This window comes from Citrus sinensis, chromosome 7 (genome assembly GCF_022201045.2).
Source record: "Citrus sinensis cultivar Valencia sweet orange chromosome 7, DVS_A1.0, whole genome shotgun sequence".
NCBI lineage: Eukaryota > Viridiplantae > Streptophyta > Magnoliopsida > Sapindales > Rutaceae > Citrus > Citrus sinensis.
The window spans coordinates 29,372,713-29,393,993 of record NC_068562.1 but is presented as its reverse complement, the minus strand read 5'-3'; the positions used below and the strand labels follow the sequence as shown (position 1 = coordinate 29,393,993).

The following is a 21,281-nucleotide window of genomic DNA, read 5'->3' as shown; positions in this document are numbered from 1 at the left end:
AAATTTTATATTTTCTCTCTCGATTAACTCACTGGGCTTCTTGAAATCTCAATTTCAATCTTCTGACCATTGATCCCCCCCCCAAAGTAATTCAAATTCTATTTCTTTCTTCCTATTACCATTCTTTTCTTTTTATTCATCTTAGATTTGTTATTTCAAGGATAAATATGAAAAACCAAAAGAAATCTTTATAGTTTTCATGGATAGTGAAAAATGATTGATATTTTTTTTTTCTTTTATATGGTAAGTTTTTCTTTTCCCAATTTATAATTGTTGTTTTGAAACTGATTTTGAAAAGTTGAAATTGAGAGACAAAGTTTGAATTATCTACAGTAAAATTGAGCAATTGTGAGAGAAAGGGAAGAAGGACTATTAAGTAATTTTATCAAAAATCATTTTAAAAATGAAAACTTAATTTAAATAAAGAGTTTAAAAAAGAAATTTGTGAGTTCAAATATCTACACCCACTCTAAACGTACTCCATTACAAAAATTTTAAAATTTCAAAAATGCTAATAAAACCGCCGTAATAACGAAACAACCCTCATATCTCACATGATGATAGTTAATTACTTATTAAATGTCCTCATACTTGTCTAATAAATTATAAATTATTTTTTATCATTGAAATTCTTAGTAATTTTAATTAGTTTGTCTCTTGAATTACGGAAACAAGACGGTTATTAAGATTTTCATAATCTTATTTGAAGGACAAGACTGAAAATTTGAATTAATCATCGGTGAGAATCCTATAATGGCTCAACGATATATTCATATACATGATATAATTTAAGTTATAGAAGAGGAGCACAGGCGAGACAGTTATATATATATTTTCAAACTTGTTAATCTTGAATTTCTTTTGTCTTGTAATGTGTTCAAATTCTCTTATGATGTAAGCTAAATTTGATCTTTTAAAAATCTATCGATATGTGGCGGTTACCAAAAGCAAATATAATGGTTTATGCTCGCTTTTGTTTTGTTCATTGGCATTGCTAAAGATGAGAATAAGCTCCTCCGGAGTCTATGGAAGGCAACAATGATGGCAATAAGTAAAGTTAGGGGTTGAATTAATGGTCCTTAGGTTATGCTAATATCTATAATTGGTGTTGTTAATTTCATTGCCATCACATGTTAATTTCCTTTCATTTTGATAAGCTTTTTCAATCATAACCATATGGAAAACTATGAACACGTATAAGTGTATGTGTTCTTAAATTTTTGGAACATAAAAGGGCATTCAACATCCATGGGTTATGCACCCTTAACTTAAAAAGGTTAACAGACTATAATTGATATGTCGTTTAATCTATGAGCGGCGGAAAGTCATTGAAGGTAATCCTTATGTCCAGTATCTCTTAGAATAGAGAATGAACAAATGAAATATTTAGGCAATCTCTATAAATAAGAAATTATATTTATCTGAGAGATTTCTCTTTCTTATTTTTGATTGGGATAACCCCTAATTTTTACTCAGATTCAAACGGGTTTTTTTTTTTTTTTTATAACAAAAATTATAATAACAATTCTGCCCTTAAAGGAAAATTACACAAATGGAATACTGTATGCTGCAAATCTTCGATTATTTTATAATTGTGGGTTTAAATGTTATTTTTAACACAATGTATCGTTTCAACGTCTTTGAGATACAAATGGTATAAAATAGAAACGAATAATTTGTTTGGCGTTGAAATGGCTACTATGAACCAGCAATTGTTTATGGATATTATTAATGACAATGAAATTTACCAGAAAAGAATCCACAGTCTTGTTAGATGACAAAAGGATTCATCCGTTCATTAATTATGTATTAAAAGACCAATTAAATCAATGAAGAATTGGAGTATAAATAAAGTTGGGGGAGGGGGAATTTATCAATTTCCACTCTACATATTACTTATTATCTCTTTACTCTTCATTCTGTGTCATGTATGTATTTCAACTAACGATAATAATATTTACACACACATGATCATGATCATAAATAGTGAAGGAATAAGGAGCAATATTTTGAAGGTCGGGGCTCCCAAAACTTTTATAGAATTGTCAACCTGGAATCGAGTTTGGCCAAAACAGGATGGTCTTTCTTTCTTGCCGGAACACATTTATTATAACTAATAATTACGACTTTTGTGGTGCTTATGAGATTGAGATGGAGATGGTGGGAGCACACATGTCGGGTGGGTCTGACAATTGACGATTCCGCTCGCTCTATATGAGCAACAATTAAGAGTGATTACTATTGGTGAACTGATAAGTCGCAGCTCACATGTGATTACTTACAACTGCAGCTTGCAAGCTTCACGTTGGCTGCTTTTTGAGTGTTTTTTAACCACTTCTTAATTATCCTTTCTTTTCTTCGACGACTAATTATGAATGATTTATAATGACCCATGCACGCACATACATACGGATGCTTCCAACTCATTTTCATGTCTAACGCCAACGCTATTTTTAGTCAAATATATACAATTTATTTTAAATAGAGGGTTTTTGTAACTTTTTCAAATAAAACTATTTAAGTAGAGAGGTTTACCAACTCTCTCAATGCGGCCATGATGGCTATGGTGCTTACTTGTTCACCATCTCAGGTTTCGTCGTCAAGAATTGTTGGCACCTAAACTGCAAGCTACAAGAACAGACACACACACACACACACACTTTTCTTTATTCAATAAAGGTATACCCTTTTTTTTTTTTTTAAAAAAATAGAGGTTTTGTTAATAAAACTTTTACAAGTAGATTTTTTTTTTATCAAAAAAGAAAAAAATATATGTAAAATATTGTAAATGATATTTTAGATATTTAACATTTTTAAAAAAATTGTAACCTCTACACCTATAGGCCTAAAATTTAAATTTATATTAGTAAAAATAAAATAATTTATTTAATTCTCAAAAGTTCTACTCAAAAAAATTAAAAAGAGTGTATGCAATTAAATAAGTATTTATATCTATTAGATAAGTCAATAAATCATGCTAAACAGTGTAGCAGACGCTAAATTAAAGCATTCATTGTATCTTCTTTCTCTCTCTTTTGGAAGCAGTAAGCAAGAAAAGAAAAAAAAAAAGTTATTCGTTATTTGTTTCTTTAACCAAGCAATAAAATAAAATTACAATATATGTGAACAAATGTTCAGTTTGACCAAAATCAAAACTATGCAATATAAATAATCAATGACGAAGACCAAAGGCAAAAAGGTGAAGCCACATATGCGACCATTAAAATGTTCTTTTTTTTTTTAATGAATTATTGTTGAACGAGTGTGGGAAGATCTTGTAAGATCTGTATCACATCAATAACATTGGTCCCTTACAAAATTTTAATGTCATGTGGATGTGGGCCAAACATTAGAAAACTGAAAACTTGAGAATAATGTGGATATTTTTTTTATTACAGTCAAGATCTTGGAACATACTCTACTTAATGTAATGCTTATTAGTTGATCATTTAATTATTTGTTTACTGCCCCCATAAATAATAAAGGTGAAATGAAAGTTCGTTGAATTTTTATAATCGTAGAACACTACTTCAAATTTTAGTAATTAATTTTTATTTTTTGAAGGGAAGGTTTGGGGGTTGGGGAAGACAAAGTTAAAAAAAAAAAACTCATTTTTTTTAAAAGAAGAATTAAAGTGATTAAAAGTACCGAGATTTTTTGTTTTTGTTTTAATTTTGACATATCTAAACAGATTACAAAATTAAACTTAGAAGACAGAGATAGTGAAAGCACTATGAATTATGAGGGAAATTTGTGGTGTAATTATAATACTGTGCTATAATTATATCCGACCATTTAATATTAATGAATCTTACTAATTTAAATATATCCAACGACCGAATATAATTATAACACGGCGCCACAATTGTACCGTCGCCTGATCCTAAATTATGCCGCCCACCTGAAAAAAGTGCAAGTGGTAGCCAGCCACAGATAAGGATTAAGGATTGAGGAGGTAAGAGTGTAATAAAATTAATTACTATTTACTTCTTTTATTTCTTTCTCTTTTTCTAAACTAAATTAATTAATAATAATAAATAATATTTCCACGATTCATTCCATCTCAAGAGTCAAAAGCCTCAGAACAACCTCACCACCAATAAAACTTCACTTCTAGTGGCCAAGGAGAGCAAAAAACAAATGGACAGAACCTTCTCTTAGGCATTTTTGCTGTTATAATAATTTGTTGTTCTTTTTTTAATGCTCAATTGCTCATCTTCTTCAGCAGCCAGCTCAAACCCAAGAAACTCGTAAAGCCCATTTGAAAAAATGAAAATGAAACTCCCTTTCTTCTTTTTCAGCTCACATCTGATGATTCCACTCTGAAAAGGTACTTGTGCAAATTTTTAATCTTTTTCGGTTCTCATCTTGATTTGTTGTTTGCCAATTCTTACACTCCACACGATCTTGCTTTCTGTGTCGGTTGATTTCTTGTTTGTTTAAGGTTCTGAGTTTTGTTTGATTTATGAGAAAATGATGAAAAAACAAATGAACCTTTTGATTTCTGGATGATGCCCAGTAAAGCAAATACAGATTTTGCTTTAAAAGGTGGGCAATATTGATTTTTTTTTTTAATTTTTGGATGATTCCTATTGAAGCAAATACAAGCTGGTGAAGACTTAGTTTAGTTTACTATTCCAAGAATTATGTTCAATTTCTTAGTATTTAAGTTGAATTTCTGCTTTATCAGCTTTCGGGACCCCATGTGCCTGGGTGTTTCTAACATTTGTGGCAAGAGAAGCTTGGGCGACGGTATATATAGTCTTGTAATTTGATATTGTTCACTGCTAAATCCGTTATAACCAATTTTGCAATTACCTAAATGATGGTAGTTGATGGTTGTTTCTTTAATTTGTCTTTTAACTGTCAAGTTATTTCTATTAAGAATACGCTCACCTATTATGCCCCTTGTAAATTGCATAATGACAGCTAAAGACTGGTCAAACTCTTGTGATGAGTGAATTGTACGAGAGATAAACCTCTATGAGATTGATACATATGCTAATGCTGCTATTCAGGTGCTTGTTTGTCATCATTATTCAGGAGTCTTGTTGTTTTTCCAAATATGGATCTCAATTATGTGTTTGTTGCAGATCACATGTTTTGTTGTATTGATCTTTGGGTTGATGATGAAGAGCGTGAAATTGGTCCTTGTTGCTATAATATTGGATTGCTTGCATTATTTGGCGCTGTCTGATTATCAAGGTATTATTCATTTCTCATTTAGAAATCATGGATCCCAACAGCATATAGATATGTCAAGTATGGTTACTGTGATCTTGACATTATCGAGGTATGATTCATGTCTCATTTGTTTGCTTACTGTGATCTTGACATTTTCCAGGTGAGGTATTTTTGTTTGTTTTTGAAAATGATATGATGTTTCATATAACAATGTAGTCTTAAAAAGAGTGATAGAAGGACAAGAAGTGCTAAATTTTGCTGTATAATTATTTGCTTTTAAAGGTTACGTTTAGTCTACAATTAGTTCTTAGCAATTGATACTTTTGACCTACTGGAAGAACTTTCATTTCACTAGATTGAACAAGAAGATAGCTTAGATTTGAGCTGAGATATTGTTCTTTGGGCAAATTGAAATGCCTGTTAGGTCAGTATGGCAGGCAGTTCACTGTTCCTAAAGAGATGCTCCTGATAGATCTTCTTCTTTATTGTTTGAAATGTTTCAGGTTTTTTGATAATTTTGATCCTGATTTACATAATGGTTGGCTAACATTCTTATGTTCTCTTTCAGGAGATGCACTATTTGCATTGAGGACTTCATTGCGTGTTCCAAACAATCAGCTAAGAGATTGGAATCAGAACCAAGTTAATCCTTGCACTTGGTCAAATGTCATTTGTGATAATAGCAACAATGTTGCCTCTGTGTAAGATAATCTTAAATTTCATTCGTATGTCATTTGTGCATACCACATTATGTTATTATTTGCACTTTTTTTTAACCTCTTCTGAAGATGCGCTTCCTGCTTCTCTCTCTCTCTCTTTCTCTCTCTCTCTTTTGCAGAACATTGTCTTCCATGAACTTTTCTGGAACCTTGTCCCCAAGAATAGGAGTTCTGAGGACTCTTTCAACACTGTACGTATGGATTATATTGGAGCAATCAGTGTATAATTTGAGTTATAGTATATAGTTCACTTGCTTCATTCATTTTCCTGAAGTGGTTATTTTCAGTTTCCAAGTTGTGAAAACTCTTATTTTGTTATGATGCTATGCCATCATTATGGCTTTAAATGATCTCTGTTTTTGTTTGCTGCATTTTGTCTATTTCGGAGGTGACTGCATATATTCCACAGGAGTCAGAACATGTTGGTGTAGCCTTGGAATTCTTTCAGAATTATGGGAATATGTGATCTTTACTGTGCCATGAAACTAGACTTTAGAAAATGTGGCGTGTTTGTTCCTCTGATGGACGCTAACATGTGTTATAAAGGTCTCTGATGCTCTCTTATCATTGCAACTTCAGCAATAAAACTGATGAATAGTTCTAAATTCTAGATTTCTTTAGCAACAACAGAATATGATTGAAATATAGTAATTAGAAAGAGGTATGCCTTAATTGCTAAGATCACTGACGAACAAATTAGATTGCTAATGGGGAGGAAAATATAAACTTTATCTGTTTTTATTATTTATGGGAGAGAAACCTTTTGAGACTCAGTTATGGCTTTGTATGAGAAAAGAATGACCAGAGGAGATGTGTGTCTGTGTGTATTTGCAACCAAGATGTTTTTGAATGTATTCCTAACATATATAAGAGGCATTTGTATTGCAGCACATTAAAAGGAAATGGCATAACTGGTGAAATACCTGAAGAGCTTGGTAATCTTTCAAGCTTGACAAGCTTGGACTTGGAAAATAATCGCTTAGTTGGAAAAATACCACCTTCCCTTGGCAATCTTAAAAAGCTTCAGTTCTTGTAAGTGATTCCATCAATAAAAATTTTAGTTTTAATCTATATGGTTTTTCTTCACTTTTTTCATGATCTGGCACAAAAAGTCTCGATTTGTTTTTGATCGTTGAACCAGGACTTTGAGTCAAAACAATTTTAGTGGGACCATCCCTGATTCACTCACAACTCTTTCAAGCTTGATCAGTATGTAAGTTATACCAGCACTTAAAATTGACTTCTGCTCAAGTGTAAATAGATTTATCCTCTTCCCCATTGTTTCTGATTACATATTTGAACCTATTTTTGCAGTCAGCTGGATTCGAATAATCTCAGTGGTCAAATTCCAGTGCATTTGTTCCAAATTCCAAAATACAAGTATGGACAACTGTTATTAGTATTATTTCAACAAATAAAAGTAGTCAGCATAGCATACTGTGAATATTTCCTCTTTATTATTTTCAATAAATTTCTTTGGATTTGTTCTTGCTATCTCACTCATTTATTACCGGCACTAAACTTCGATTTCGTTGGCTTTTATCAGTTTCACGGGAAACAACTTGAACTGTGGTAAAACTCTTCCACATTCTTGTGAATCTAGTAGCAATGATTCAGGTAGCATGGCTTGATGTTGGTAGTGCTTTTATACTGTGGAAGATGTTTTCTAGAGTAGAGCCATTAAATCTCTTAGGCTGTCTAGTTGCTGAGTGTTTCCTTATATTGACAGGGAGTTCAAAGAAGCCAAAGATTGGAATTATAGTTGGAATTGTTGGAGGACTTATAGTTCTTATTTCTGGAGGCTTACTATTTTTTCTGTGTAAGGGTAGACATAAAGGCTACAAGCGTGAAGTATTTGTAGATGTTGCAGGTTGGCATTACTCTTCACTTTATTGATATGGATGGAAAGGATTCACTTTTCTTTAGTTTTGCCCCTTTTTTTTTAAATATATATTTTTAATATTGTTGTTCGCATATCTCAATGACTTGAAATTTTTTTTGATTGTCCTGGTGATGAACATTGTAGTTAATCTTTGCTACCTCAAATTGCCTAGATGTTTATAATATTTTGTAGTTCATATCATGACTGAGATCAAACACTTTTTTCCATGACGTCTTTGACATTAAATCATACATACAATCAATTATTGGAGCATGTTGTTCTAGTTTCCCTGCGCTCTTGTGAGTTATATTGTTTATCTTCGCTCGTTTAACATGCTAACAGTGCATGGAAGTTCGTCTTTGGGTTCAATTTGCAATTTGCTCAGTCCACAGACCGGAAAGAAATAGTGAGAAAGCATAATAGGGGAGAAAATGATCATGTTTGGATCATAAAGCAATTCTTTTTCTGACTTCTTTTACATGATCCCTACCAAAAGGCTGAATATTGCCCCAGTAGTAAATTGGTTTTACTTTTCTTCGTCATCTCAGTAGATCTTGACAATAATTCAATTTAAATCTAAGTCAGTAGATTTTATTGTTTTAGCCGGTGGTTAAAATGTGATTGTGAAAATTGTTAACTGCAGCTTATGTGACGATTACTGTGGAACATTGTAGAATCCAAATCACCGTGATCATATATTTGACCATGCAATAATCTCCTTAAAAATGTTAATTTGAGATTGTTATAAGTTACCCTTCATGACTTGGTTGATACATGGGTTATGAATACGTATAACGTGGTTCGTTAGAAAGTTTGTATTGGAAGCTTACTTTTGTATCATGATATCAGGTGAAGTTGACCGAAGAATTGCATTTGGTCAACTGAAAAGATATTCATGGAGGGAATTACAGTTGGCTACAGACAATTTCAGCGAAAAAAATGTCCTTGGACAGGGAGGTTTTGGAAAAGTTTATAGAGGAGTCCTTGCTGATGGCACAAAAGTTGCTGTGAAGCGATTAACTGATTTTGAGAGTCCTGGGGGAGATGCTGCTTTCCAGCGTGAAGTTGAAATGATAAGTGTAGCTGTCCACAGAAATCTATTACGACTGATTGGATTTTGCACAACACCTACTGAACGTCTCTTGGTGTATCCATTTATGCAGAACTTGAGTGTAGCCTATCGCTTACGAGGTATTGTTCTCTAAATCATTGATATTTGTATAAGTTTTTCAGTGCAAGTGGATCAATTAGTATTTTGTTTTCAAGATATCACCATTTGGTGTTTAATCTTATTATGGCTGGAGTGTGATGTCTGTCTGTCCACTATTATTGTACTGTAAGTAAATGCGTTGTCAATCACCCTATTGTCCAAGATATCTTGAGGCTAGAGGGTTGGAAGTAGTTGTTTGTAGCTTATGCAGAACCTTCTCTTCATTTTGGTTTGGTATTATAAAAAGGTTGATAAGATAATACTGGTGAAAGAGAAAATTATGAAATTTGAATTAGTTATGATGCCCCTGCTAATTTATCTTTTGTTCTTACTATTAATATGTTTTGTTCAGAATATGCCATGGAGAACACAAAAGCCCAAGACCAGTATTAAAACTCTTTTTTTTTTTTTTTTTCCTTGTAATATTTAATTTCAGTTTTCAACACACTTTAAGTGGCTGTTGTGATGGTGCCTGACTAATTTATGCATTGTGTAGAAATTAAACCTGGAGAGCCTGTTTTGGACTGGGTTACAAGAAAACGAGTGGCATTAGGTGCAGCACGTGGCCTGGAATATCTTCATGAGCATTGCAATCCTAAGATCATACATCGGGATGTGAAGGCTGCAAATGTATTACTGGATGAAGATTTTGAAGCAGTTGTTGGTGACTTTGGATTGGCAAAATTGGTGGACGTGAGAAAGACTAATGTGACAACTCAAGTTCGTGGGACAATGGGCCACATAGCTCCTGAGTACTTGTCCACTGGGAAATCATCAGAAAGGACAGATGTTTTTGGTTATGGGATTATGCTTCTGGAGCTTGTAACAGGTCAAAGGGCAATTGACTTTTCACGTTTGGAAGAAGAAGATGATGTCCTATTGCTTGACCATGTAAGCTATATATGATGGTTCGCCATCTTGCTTTGCATGCTTTCACTCGTTTCTTCCTTTGTGCCTTCCAATGATTAACTAAAGAAATACATGAGTTAAAATGTTTGAACATTTAATATTTGGTGAGACACCTTTTTCACTTCTTTGGCATGGACCCTTGACTACAGCTTGGGACTATTGGCCCTTTTGTACTTTAAGAGACCGATCTAATTAGCTATATTTTTCTTACCTTAAAAAAACCAATGAGTTCTTATTCCTTGCATCATACTGTGCTTATTTGTTTTTGAAGGTCAAGAAGCTAGAGAGAGAGAAAAGGTTGGATGCTATTGTAGATCGCAACCTTAATAAGAATTACAACATCCAAGAGGTGGAGACAATGATTCAAGTTGCACTGCTCTGCACACAAGCATCACCAGAGGACCGTCCAGCAATGTCAGAGGTGGTGCGGATGTTGGAAGGAGAGGGTCTAGCTGAGAGGTGGGAAGAGTGGCAGCATGTGGAAGTTACTCGTAGGCAAGAGTACGAGAGGCTGCAGAGAAGGTTTGACTGGGGGGAAGATTCTGTATACAACCAGGAAGCAATTGAATTATCTGGTGGAAGATGAGGTAACTATTTGGTTACATCATACTAGGTTAGCTTGATGTTTATCTTTCAGTTAACAAGCCTCGATATTTTTGTATATGATATGTTGTTTGTACCGGTTATTGTATTTAAATTTTGGTGGTTGAGCATTCTTAAGCAATCCTCAAATCAAAGCAAAGTCCCTACCTTCTTTTGTATCTTTTTTGAACCAGATTGAAACCCCAGTCTATAGGAGAGTCTCATTGATACATATTTGAAACCAGATTGAGTATGCTTAGTCTGTTATCTTGCCTGCTGTTCTAGCTTTGTTTGATTTTTGTGGTGAGTAATCAGCATAATGAAATATGTTTGCGGGATGTGCATTTGGACTGAACTGAGACACAACGTACAGACTTATTGAGTTAGAAATAGTGAGGAGCACCATCCCATTAACAATTGACACGATACTCTTAAATCATAGTGGTGAAAACTTTTCCGTACGTCCAAACTAACGTACATCCCAATTGGTTCTTTACGAATTTTTATGATAATTAATCGATTATAACTTTCTAACAATTTTGAAAGTGCTTCTATCAATACAATTCAGCCTGTACACACCAATTTATACGTCTATCATTACATAATTCCGATCTCTACAAACTTGATCCATCATCATCATCATTATCATGGTTATTATTATTATTAAATTTTGAATTATTTGTTTGTGAAATGATAAATTTCAAAATACTTCCAAACAACTGTAAATTTCAACTTACCTCAAATTTTTGTTCAAAAAATAAGGGAAAAAAAGAGGGTGGGTTAATGAAAATTGTTTTACCTTCTTTATAAAAACAGGTGGTAAATTGAATTTTACAATAAGTTTGGAGATATTTTAAAAATTATCATTTCACGAGTGTTAAAAGAAATTAATCCTTATTATAGGGATGATGATATATGTACTCTTCAAATTGTGCCAGGCTATGCGTACTTTAAAAAAATTAATTATTAAAAATTGACATTATTTTAAAAAAAATTCCAAATAAGAATAAATTTGAATAATTAACCAATTAAATCTTCACTATTATGATTACTAAGTCATAGTAAAACTAAGAAAAAACCAATCTAAATTATTTATGACATGATATATCACGAAATTTTTGGCTATGAAACTTATGTTATTTATATCATGAAATTTATTGGCACTAAGAAAGATCTAATTGATTAGCTGATTAAACTTTTTTCCCTAATTTAAGTTTTAAAAAATAATGTGAATTTTTTTAAGCAATTCTTTAAAATTGAATGGGGTGGACTTCCACAAATTACAGGGTGGAAATATCGTACCCTTAATGAAATCATAATTCTGGTTCCTGTAAGCCATAAACTAGCCGTCTTAAAGAGACAACATTTCTTACTCTTTCAAAATAATCTAGTCCTCAAGATTGGAATTCTAGCCACCCTCCCTTAATTAGGAATTAAATTTGTAGAAACAAACAGATGAACAAATGAAGAAAAAATTGGGAAGAGAATTAACAATGTTTATCTATTTTTTGTTATAAATAACAAGAAAAATAACACTAAATTACAAGAATTAAAGAGTTTCGAAAAGTACTGTAAAACATGATTCTTCATTGATCCACTTATTGATAGAAAGGCCGAGCTGCTGCTGCTTCTATAATTACGCACACATGACAACAAGAATTCAAATGTGGTGATGTCAACAACAACTTTCTATTATAACTTAGGTTAATTTAGGCCATGATGTAAGCTTGATAAATAGCCAGCATGTATCCTTCATCATTAATTATAAGTCATAAGATTCTGCAGTTACATTACTTAAGGTACGTGGCAACACGGCATGCATTAATTCAACTCTGGCATGCTTAATGCTTTGAAAATCAGAATACCCTATCTTTCTGTGCGAGAACCTCCCTTGAGTAGAAGCTACTTATAAAGTCCATTACGCACTTGGAGCTTTCCAATAATGTGCCGTGTGGATAATTATCTGAAGACTGAGGACAAGTTCTCCCCGGAGTCGGGCTTCATAATTATTATTCTATTTAGTTTTGCCCTAATTAGAGCTGGTAAAACGGGTCACTGGGTCGTGTTTGTGTCGTGCTAGCTTCGTGTCATGTTAAATTTAGGTCGACCCAAACCCGACACGGAAAAATAATCGGGTTACCCAATTACCTGCTTAATATCTATATATTAAACAAAATTTACATCAAACATTTACACACTGTCGTACATAAATAATTTATCGATATTATAAAATGTACATATGTACTAAAATATTACACAATTACACAATTGAAATTTTAATTATATATAAAAATAATATTATATATCAATATTATAAAATATATATGTCTAACAATATTTTACATATTTACATTATTCAAGCTCTAAATGTATCTAAAGTTTTATAAATAAAATACTGTGTTTATATTCATCTTTTCAAAAAATAAAAATAAAAGAGAGAATCATCTCTAATATTTAAGTATTGATAAAAAGAACCTATAAATTATTTTAAAATAGAAAATATAATCGGGTCATTGATCGGGTAAATGAGTCAAGAACTTTAACCCTAACCCGACACAGAAAAAAATCGTGTCAACCCAAAACCAACCCATTTTATAATTGTATTAAATTTGACGACCCATACCCATTTATCTGTGTCGTATTTGTGTCGGGTAATCGGGTCGTGTTAAATTTTAACAGCTCTAGTCCTAATCGTATAAATGGTTTACCCAGTTTGGGCCACTTACTAACATGTTGGGTCAGGTAAATTAAGGTACATACAATAAATTGATTTAAATACAACTCCTGAATTGAATTAATGAATTCTTCTGCCAGTGGAGGGCAAAATCTTGTTCTTGTTATATTAAGCATATTATCATGCAATGCATGCGCCTCCATCGTGACCAAAATCTTTCAAATATTATGTTGACTGTGTGTGAGAGTGAGACGAACCTTAATTGTATGGCATATGTACGTAATTATTTAGGTTGAACTGATAGTAAGAAAAATTAAGCTAGCAATTGATATCTGAGGACTCGACTAATTTTGCGTTTGTCTCAATTAGCACAATGACAAAGAACGCAGTCTGAAAATTGATTCCAAAGAAAGAATCATATTAACTAAGGACCAAACACCACTACCATGCATATTCATGCATGTTGCTGATTAATTAACAACCATTAATCCTAACAATTTTAGCTAATTATTTAATACGATGCATGCTTAAATCCCTAAATTGATGATTAATTTTGTTTGATAAATTTAATTAATTTTCTCTTAAGGTTATGCGTATTCTTCAGTATAAGTAAGATCTACAAACAAAATTTAAGAGTATTTCCATGCTAGTAAAGTACTATATATTCCAATATTTTGTTTTTTGACATAAAAATATGTATCTCATTGAACCACAGAAAAATTATAAACGCTCTAAAAATGGTTATCGTGCAATACAATATATCCATGCCAAACATTTACATTAAAACAAATTAATGAAAAAAAAAAAAACAAATTAGTGCTCAACAAAACAAAATCCAAGACACATTAAAACAAACGTGGTAGCTAGCTAGCTTAATCCCCAAAGCTGAATCGTATTCTGGTAAGTGCGGCTACTGATTTGAATAATTAATGGGTATCCATCCTCGCAATAATCAACAGTTTAATAATGGCTTTCACCAACATGATTACCACCATGGCCATTTCATTTTCTCCCCTCATTGATCTTCCATCACTGGGTATTTTGTCACAATCTATAGCAACGGCGCCACTTAAATTCCTAAGAATTGCTTTTAGTGATGCAAGCAGAGTGTACCAACCAAGCTTTCGTTTATTATTGCTTGAATGAATTCGAAATACAGAGCTATTGTAGTTTATATAGAGACAAGAAAAATAATGACAGCTAGCAAAAGAATATTATATGGAAAAATTGGAAAACTAATTTGTCAGAATGGCAATCATGAGCCAATCATTTTAAGTTTCTAGAAGGTTCAACTTCTCCATGCTCATGTACTGATATTCTTCAACATAACTGTTTTGCCACCTCAATAAATCTGACTCATCTTCCATATCAGCTGGCTGCAGATTACAGTAGCTTAGGTGGCATGCCAGCTTGGCTTCAAGGTCAATCTTTGACTCCTCACAGCTGCTGTTTTCAACACCCTCTCTCAAACTCAAGGCCTTGTCAATGACTTTGAGTTTGCTTCTAAAACAGCTAAACCTGTAGTGTGGTAATGGCTTGGTCAACACATCTGCAATTTGATCATTGTTGCTAACATAGTTTATTTCCAATTCTCCTTTAGTAACTTTGTCTCTGAGAAAATGAAGATCTATCTCAAAATGTTTTGTTCTAGAATGATACATTGGGTTTGCTGCTATAGCTGCTGCACTGGTGCTGTCACTTAGGATAATTGGTACATTTTCAACCTCCATCTTCAACTCACCAAGCAAAGAATTTATCCATGTGATTTCAGTGCTACATAGAGCCATTGCTCTATATTCTGATTCTGCCGTGGACCTTGCAACTATGCCTTATTTTCTCAAACTCTAAGCAACTAGATTATCTCCCAAGTACAAACAGTATCCACTTATGGATCTTTTGTCATCTTGATCAGTTGCCCAATCTGCATCTGTGTAGGCAATGAGATCCAAATGCTTATATTTTTTGAAACTTAGACACATATTCATTGTGTTTTTTAGATACCTCAGCACTCTTTTGTATGCCACCCAATGCGGCTGTCTGGGATCAGACATGAACTGACTGAGCTTGTTCACTGAGAAAGCAAGCTCTGGCCTAGTCAGTACTGCATATTGCAGGCTTCCTATGACATTTCTATAGAGTGTGGGATCATGAAATCTATTCCCAACATCCTTCTTTAATTTCTCAAAAGTGCTAAAATGTGTCTCTATTCCCTTACAGTCTGTCATCTCTGTTTTGGCCAGCAAATCTTGAACATATTTTGCTTGAGAAAGTAGGATAGAGTTTTTTCCCCTGAGAACTTGTATCCCAAGAAAGAAACTTAAGTTTTCGAGATCCTTCAAAGCAAAATTTGTATTCAGATCTTTAATCACTTCCTCAATGCCTTTGCTGTCACTTCCAGTGATTATGATATCATCTACATATATGAGCATGATAACTATCTTTGATTCAGCTCTTCTGAAAAACAAAGATGTGTCACTCCTGGAGTTTTTGAATCCCCAAGAGCTTAAAGCACCTTTCAGTTTATCAAACCATGCTTTGGGAGCTTGGCTCAATCCATACAAAGCCTTTTCCAGTTTGCAAATGTAGTTTGGCATGTTCCTGTCTTTAAAACCTTCAGGCTATGGCATGTATACTGTCTCTGTCAAGTCACCATTCAAGAAGGCATTGTTTATGTCCACTTGCCTAAGCAACCAGTCATTGTTCACAGCCATGGTTATAATGATTCTAACAGTTGCAACCTTAATAACAGGGCTGAAAGTTTAATTGAAATCAAGTCTTGGGGTCTGCAAGAATCCCTTTGCAACTAATCTGGCTTTATACTTATTAATAATGCCATCTGAATTTTCCTTCACTTTGTAAACCCACTTATTTCCAATTAGCTTGCAATTTTGGTTGTTTGGTATCAAGGTCTAAAGTTTTATTCTTCATCAATGCATAATACTCATCCTCTATTGCCTTTTTCCACTTGGGATCCTTTAAAGCATCTGAGGTGTTTTTAGGAAGTAAATGTTGTGTTTTGCTGGAAACCTGGTACAACTTTGGTTTGAAAATACCAGCTTTGGATCTTGTTACCATGGGGTGTGAAGGCAAAGCTTTTTGTGTAGGAAGGTTTTGATTGTTTGTTTCTGTGATTTGAGGTGGATTGTGAGTTGAAGGACTGCCTGATATTGTGTCAGTATCATTTACCTGTTGCATTTCATTTTGAACTGGACTTGGGCTACATTCTGTGTTTCCAGTAGTGCCTAGAGAGTTGCTATGAGCTGTTGTCACTTGTGTGAGGCTATGAGGACTATTAACAGAAAATGACACAACTTGAAATTTCTCAAGTAATGCAACTTCATCGCCCTCCTTTACTGACTCTTGTTTCCTAAAGCTAGAATCATTTTCGAAAGGAAAAGAGTTTTCATTGAATTTGACACTAGTTGAGATATAAATTCTACCTGAATTACTCATACAAACATAACCTTTGTGAGCACTGTTGATTCCCAATAGAATGCATTTGGAGGTGTGGAAATCAAATTTATGTTTGTTGTATGGTCTTAGAAATGGGAAACACTCACAGCCAAAGATTTTAATTTGTGTATAATCAGGTTTAAGAGAGTATAATAATTCAAATGGTGTCTTATTCTTGAGCACAGGTGAAGCAAGTCTGTTAATGATGAAGGTAGCATAGCTGAAAGCTTTTTGCCAAAATTTTAAGGGCATTTTGGCTTGAGTAAGTAGGGCAAGTCCAGTCTCCACAATGTGTCTGTGTTTTCTCTCAACCTTGCCATTTTGTTCATGCAAGTATAGACATGAATGTCTTAGAGCTATTCCCTCTCTTTTCAAATATGATTTAAAGGCTTTGAATTCTCCTCCCATGTTTGTTTGTAGTGCTTTGATTGTTATGTTCAATTGTTTTTCAATATGATTTTTAAAGGTAATGAAAGTGTTAAGAGCTTGAGACTTTGCTGTTAAAGGAAAAATCCATGTGTATCTTGTTTTGTCATCAACAAAGAAAATGTAATATCGGTGTCCATGAGTGGAGAGAATTGGTGCTGGTCCCCAAAGGTCTGTGTGAATTAGTTCTAGGGCTGTCTTGGTTTTGGTTCAGTGCTTTTGAATGGTTGTTTTGATTGCTTTCCATATTGACATGTAGAGCAAAATGAAGGAACATCATCTTTATTAATTTTGCGCTGATTACAAGATAGCAAGGTATTTTTCAAGACTGATGTACTAGGGTGTCCTAGTCTGGAATGCCACAAATTAATTTCTTCAGCAGCTTGTAAATTGTTGCTACTTGACTCATCAGTTACATTTGACTCAACACTGATTTTGATAAACTCATCACTCGAATTGAAAGACAACATGGACACTGGACAACTAATGTTGTTTATTGACTCTGACTTTGAGAAAACTGAAAACAAAACAGCATAAGGAATTTTGTTCCTGCTAAAGATAGCCAGTAAGTGCATCAGCTCATATAGCCCATCTCTAGCCACTCATTTCACCAGAATTTTCCCTTGTCTCTTGTCCTTAATAAAATAAACATAATTTTGAAACTCAACATCAATATCATTGTCATGCAGTAATTTAGAGATGCTAATGAGGTTTTTGGTTATGTCAGGCACATATAATATATCAGTTAAGGCAATGTGCTTGTGTGGATCATATTTGGGCAAAGCAGAGTAACCAATATGACTGATCAAAAGTTTTTCACCATTACCAACAGCTAGTTTATTTTTACCTTGGTATTCAGAGTTAATGCTGATGTTTCCAAGAGTGTTAGTCGCATGATTGGTGGCACCACTGTCAAGATACCAAGCTCCACTACTTTGACCTTTAGCTGTAGCAACATATGCACCCCTCTGCTCTCTTCTTCTGTTGGGCTGTGGCACAAAGTTTTTCTTGAATCTGTGCCAACACTCAGCTGCTGTGTGCCCCATTTTCCAGCAGATTTGACATGGTCCTTTTGGATCAGAACCATTGTCATCAGCCACTACTTTTCCTTTTTCCCTTGTCTTGAGGGTTCTGATTGGCCTGGCTATTTGTGGGATTGTTTTCAGGGCTTCTAAAAACTATTTCAGGCAGCTGTTGATGGGCAGCTCTCTCACTGTTGTTCCAGCTTCTTCTTCCATTCCTCATTTGTGCATAGTTTGCTTCAATAATTCTTGAGCTTAAGTTTTTCTCAGTTCTGTTTTCTTGACTCAAAAGCATGCCATACACTTCTGATATTGAAGGACTCTCCTGCATTGAGTTGATGTTAGTAACTACTGAGTCATATTCTGGCTCCAACCCAGCGAGCACACACATGATGAAATCATCATCATTCATACTATTCCCTGCAGCTTTAAGTGAGTTCAATAAAGTTTTCATTTTAGAGTAGTATTCATGAATGGTTGATGAACCCTTTTTAGTGGTTTGAATTTGAGTTCTGAGATGTAGTATTCTTGCTCTTGTTCTAGCACCAAATTGGTTAGCTAGAGTTGTCCACACCTCACAGGAGGTAGAACAATCTACCACAGTGCCTAAGACTCCCTCACTTAGTGATGATAGTAGCCAACTTAGTAGGATATGATCCTGTTTCTTCCAGATCTAGTATTTAGGGTTAGGTGTAGTTATGGTGATTCGATTTGGTCTAGGATTCATAAAAGCTTTAGGAGGGCAGACATGGCTGCCATCAACAAACCCCTCAAGCTCATTTGCTCTAATGCTGGAAGTTGCTTTGAGTTAGTTTGATTGGAGTAGTAAAGATATAAGTGTTGCCAGTGATGTGCTAGGTGGGTGATGCACTCATTTGTGCTGTGTTTCTGGTATTAAGACCTGGATTTTGTAGTTCGGTGTTTTGGTTTTGATTTTGATTCAAATCGTCTGGTTGATCACTTGAATCAACCTGCGTTGGATTAACATTTGTTTCATTGTCACTGCTGCTTGGCATAACTAAAAGAAGGCTTTGACACCAACTTAAATTCCTAAGAATTGCTTTTAGTGATGCAAGTAGATTGTACCAACCAAGCTTTCGTTTATTATTGCTTGAATGAATTCGAAATACAGAGCTATTGTAGTTTATGTAGAGACAAGAAAAATAATGACAGCTAGCAAAAGAATATTACATGGAAAAATTGGAAAACTAATTTGTCAGAATGACAATCATGAGCCAATCATTTTAAGCTTCTAGAAGGTTCAGCTTCTCCATGCTCATGTGTTGATATTCTTCATCATAACTGTTTTGCCACCTCAATAAATCTGACTCATCTTCCATATCAGCTGGCTGTAGATTATAGTAGCTTAGGTGGCATGCCAGCTTGGCTTCAAGGTCAGTCTTTGACTCCTCACAGCTGCTGTTTTCAACAGCGCCAACAGTGTCATTATCTTCAGAAAAATGGCTTGCCACGCTCAAATATTCTTCTTTTTCTTCTTCATTGGCGAGCAAATGCGGCGGCGGCTCCAATTCAATATCCTCCCGCTCCCACTCTTCTACGTCTATGCCCGATTCATGATAATCAGCTCCTGCCATTGCTAGAGCTTCCACTGAAACTGACATGATCGATTATGCGTGCAAATTATAATGTTGTGTTTCAATAGATATTTCTTTCAGAACTTACTATACTTGACTGTGATGATTTTTTTGATATATATATATAGCAACAATAATTTAGCGCGTGCAAGTATATCTACATGCATGCATGTACAGAAAAAATAGGTATCTTTGAATGGATCGAGAAAAGTAGAATATGACTCAACGTAAAAAATCACGGGTAACATGTAGACAAATTGCTACTTTTAATTTGATTTATCTTTTTAATCATTAAGTTTTGAAGAAGACACGTATATATATATATATATATTACTTGTATAATATGTATGTGCATGCATGATACATTGAAGAGAAAGTTAAAGATTTTTTTGAATCGATCCTACGAAAAGTACAAGCGTATATAAATCCCGTGATAATTGAATTGACCAAACAAATACTGTTTCAGCTTAGTTGACAAAAAAAAAGAACAAACAACAAGGATTTAAATTTTAAACGATTCAAGCCATGACGAAAGCTTTATTGGCTCACGCCAAGTCGTCCATAACACTCATTCACTACAGTACAGTAGACGTCAATTACTCCTTCCAAATTTTTATTGTCATTCAGTCAAGGACTTTAATCAAACAAATTTAATTGAATTTTGTAGGATTTAACTTTCTGCCTTTTTAGTTTGTTTCTATGAACAATAAGGACTTCCTAGTCGTTCAAGTAAAAAATAACTTACTTTTCCTAGAACAAGTTTTTTTTTTTTATTAATATAATTTAAAAAATTGAAACAATATAATAATCGAAACTATGTTTTCCAATTTCAAATGGTAGCCTCTTTCGATAGGTGTGGCAGTGCTTCGTATTAAAGTGGCGTGTCATATCAAAATTTGTATATCCAAACCAAGCTCATTAGCATATTAGATATTTTATTAGTCTTTATGTTTGATGTTAAATGTCCGTTTAGACTAAATATTTTGCAAAATAGGTTAAGTTATTCCGATCATTAGTTATGGTATGTATGGTTAAAACATTTTTTCTATTTGATTTTACAATAACACCTTAGAATGCTGACTAATGTAAGATGTGGGACCAAGCAATTGCTATAGTCTTGAAATAATCAATGAGACCAGAAAAAAGAAGAAGAATTTAAATTTACTAAATTAACTCTAAAAATAATAATATAGATGAAATTTAGAATTTAGGGAATTTTTCTTTAAAAAAAATTATCAAGTAAGTTCTTATTTGAGTCGTATCTTGTCTTGAGTTTTTTTTTTTTCATGTTTGAGTTTACTTAGTGCAGTCGGTTTGCTCAATTGTAAATAGAATTTTTTTACGTCAAATGTTTAATATATTTCTCAACAAAAGTTTTACTTCCCATGCACGGAGATTATTTGAAGTCTTATATGCAGGATTGTTTATACACTCAAAGACAAGGCTATGTATAGAATAATCGGAAAACAAAATAATTACAGGATTTTAAGAATATTAATTACTTGCACATATACGATTAATTGAGAAAGGTAAAAATGGGCGCGGGCAAGGGACAAAGGCGATAGTATGCTTCTTCGGCCTGATTTCAATAGCAGGATGGGGTCTTGATATTTCTGGTAGAGAGG

At 33.7% G+C, this 21,281-nt stretch overlaps 3 protein-coding genes across 7 annotated transcripts; 1 reads left to right on the top strand and 2 right to left on the bottom strand.

Annotated features, from left to right (window-relative positions):
* Window positions 1-4,076: 4,076 nt before the first annotated feature.
* Window positions 4,077-10,753, top strand: LOC102608832 (probable LRR receptor-like serine/threonine-protein kinase At5g10290). Of its 5 annotated transcripts, XM_006464134.4 has the most exons (14): window positions 4,077-4,330; window positions 4,691-4,752; window positions 4,930-5,018; window positions 5,094-5,205; window positions 5,753-5,885; window positions 6,023-6,094; window positions 6,792-6,935; window positions 7,045-7,116; window positions 7,218-7,283; window positions 7,450-7,520; window positions 7,633-7,773; window positions 8,635-8,976; window positions 9,492-9,886; window positions 10,176-10,753. In XM_006464134.4, the coding sequence occupies exons 4-14, from the start codon at window positions 5,127-5,129 to the stop codon at window positions 10,488-10,490; spliced, it is 1,830 nt and encodes a 609-aa protein (XP_006464197.1). In that variant the 5' UTR covers window positions 4,077-4,330; window positions 4,691-4,752; window positions 4,930-5,018; window positions 5,094-5,126; the 3' UTR covers window positions 10,491-10,753. The 5 variants fall into 5 exon arrangements, with proteins under 5 accessions (XP_006464197.1, XP_006464198.1, XP_024953305.1 ...); XM_006464135.4 differs by lacking the exon at window positions 4,691-4,752; XM_025097537.2 differs by lacking the exon at window positions 4,930-5,018.
* A 5,272-nt stretch (window positions 10,754-16,025) lies between these two features.
* LOC107175907 (uncharacterized) lies at window positions 16,026-18,085 on the bottom strand. Its single transcript, XM_015527841.1, has 3 exons — window positions 17,703-18,085; window positions 17,440-17,588; window positions 16,026-16,600 (listed from the first exon to the last, which is right to left on the bottom strand). Exons 1-3 carry the CDS (start codon window positions 18,083-18,085, stop codon window positions 16,026-16,028), a joined length of 1,107 nt encoding a protein of 368 aa, XP_015383327.1.
* A 1,220-nt stretch (window positions 18,086-19,305) lies between these two features.
* Window positions 19,306-19,714, bottom strand: LOC127898906 (uncharacterized). Its single transcript, XM_052431411.1, has one exon. The coding sequence runs from the start codon at window positions 19,681-19,683 to the stop codon at window positions 19,306-19,308; it is 378 nt and encodes a 125-aa protein (XP_052287371.1). The 5' UTR covers window positions 19,684-19,714.
* Window positions 19,715-21,281: the final 1,567 nt, after the last annotated feature.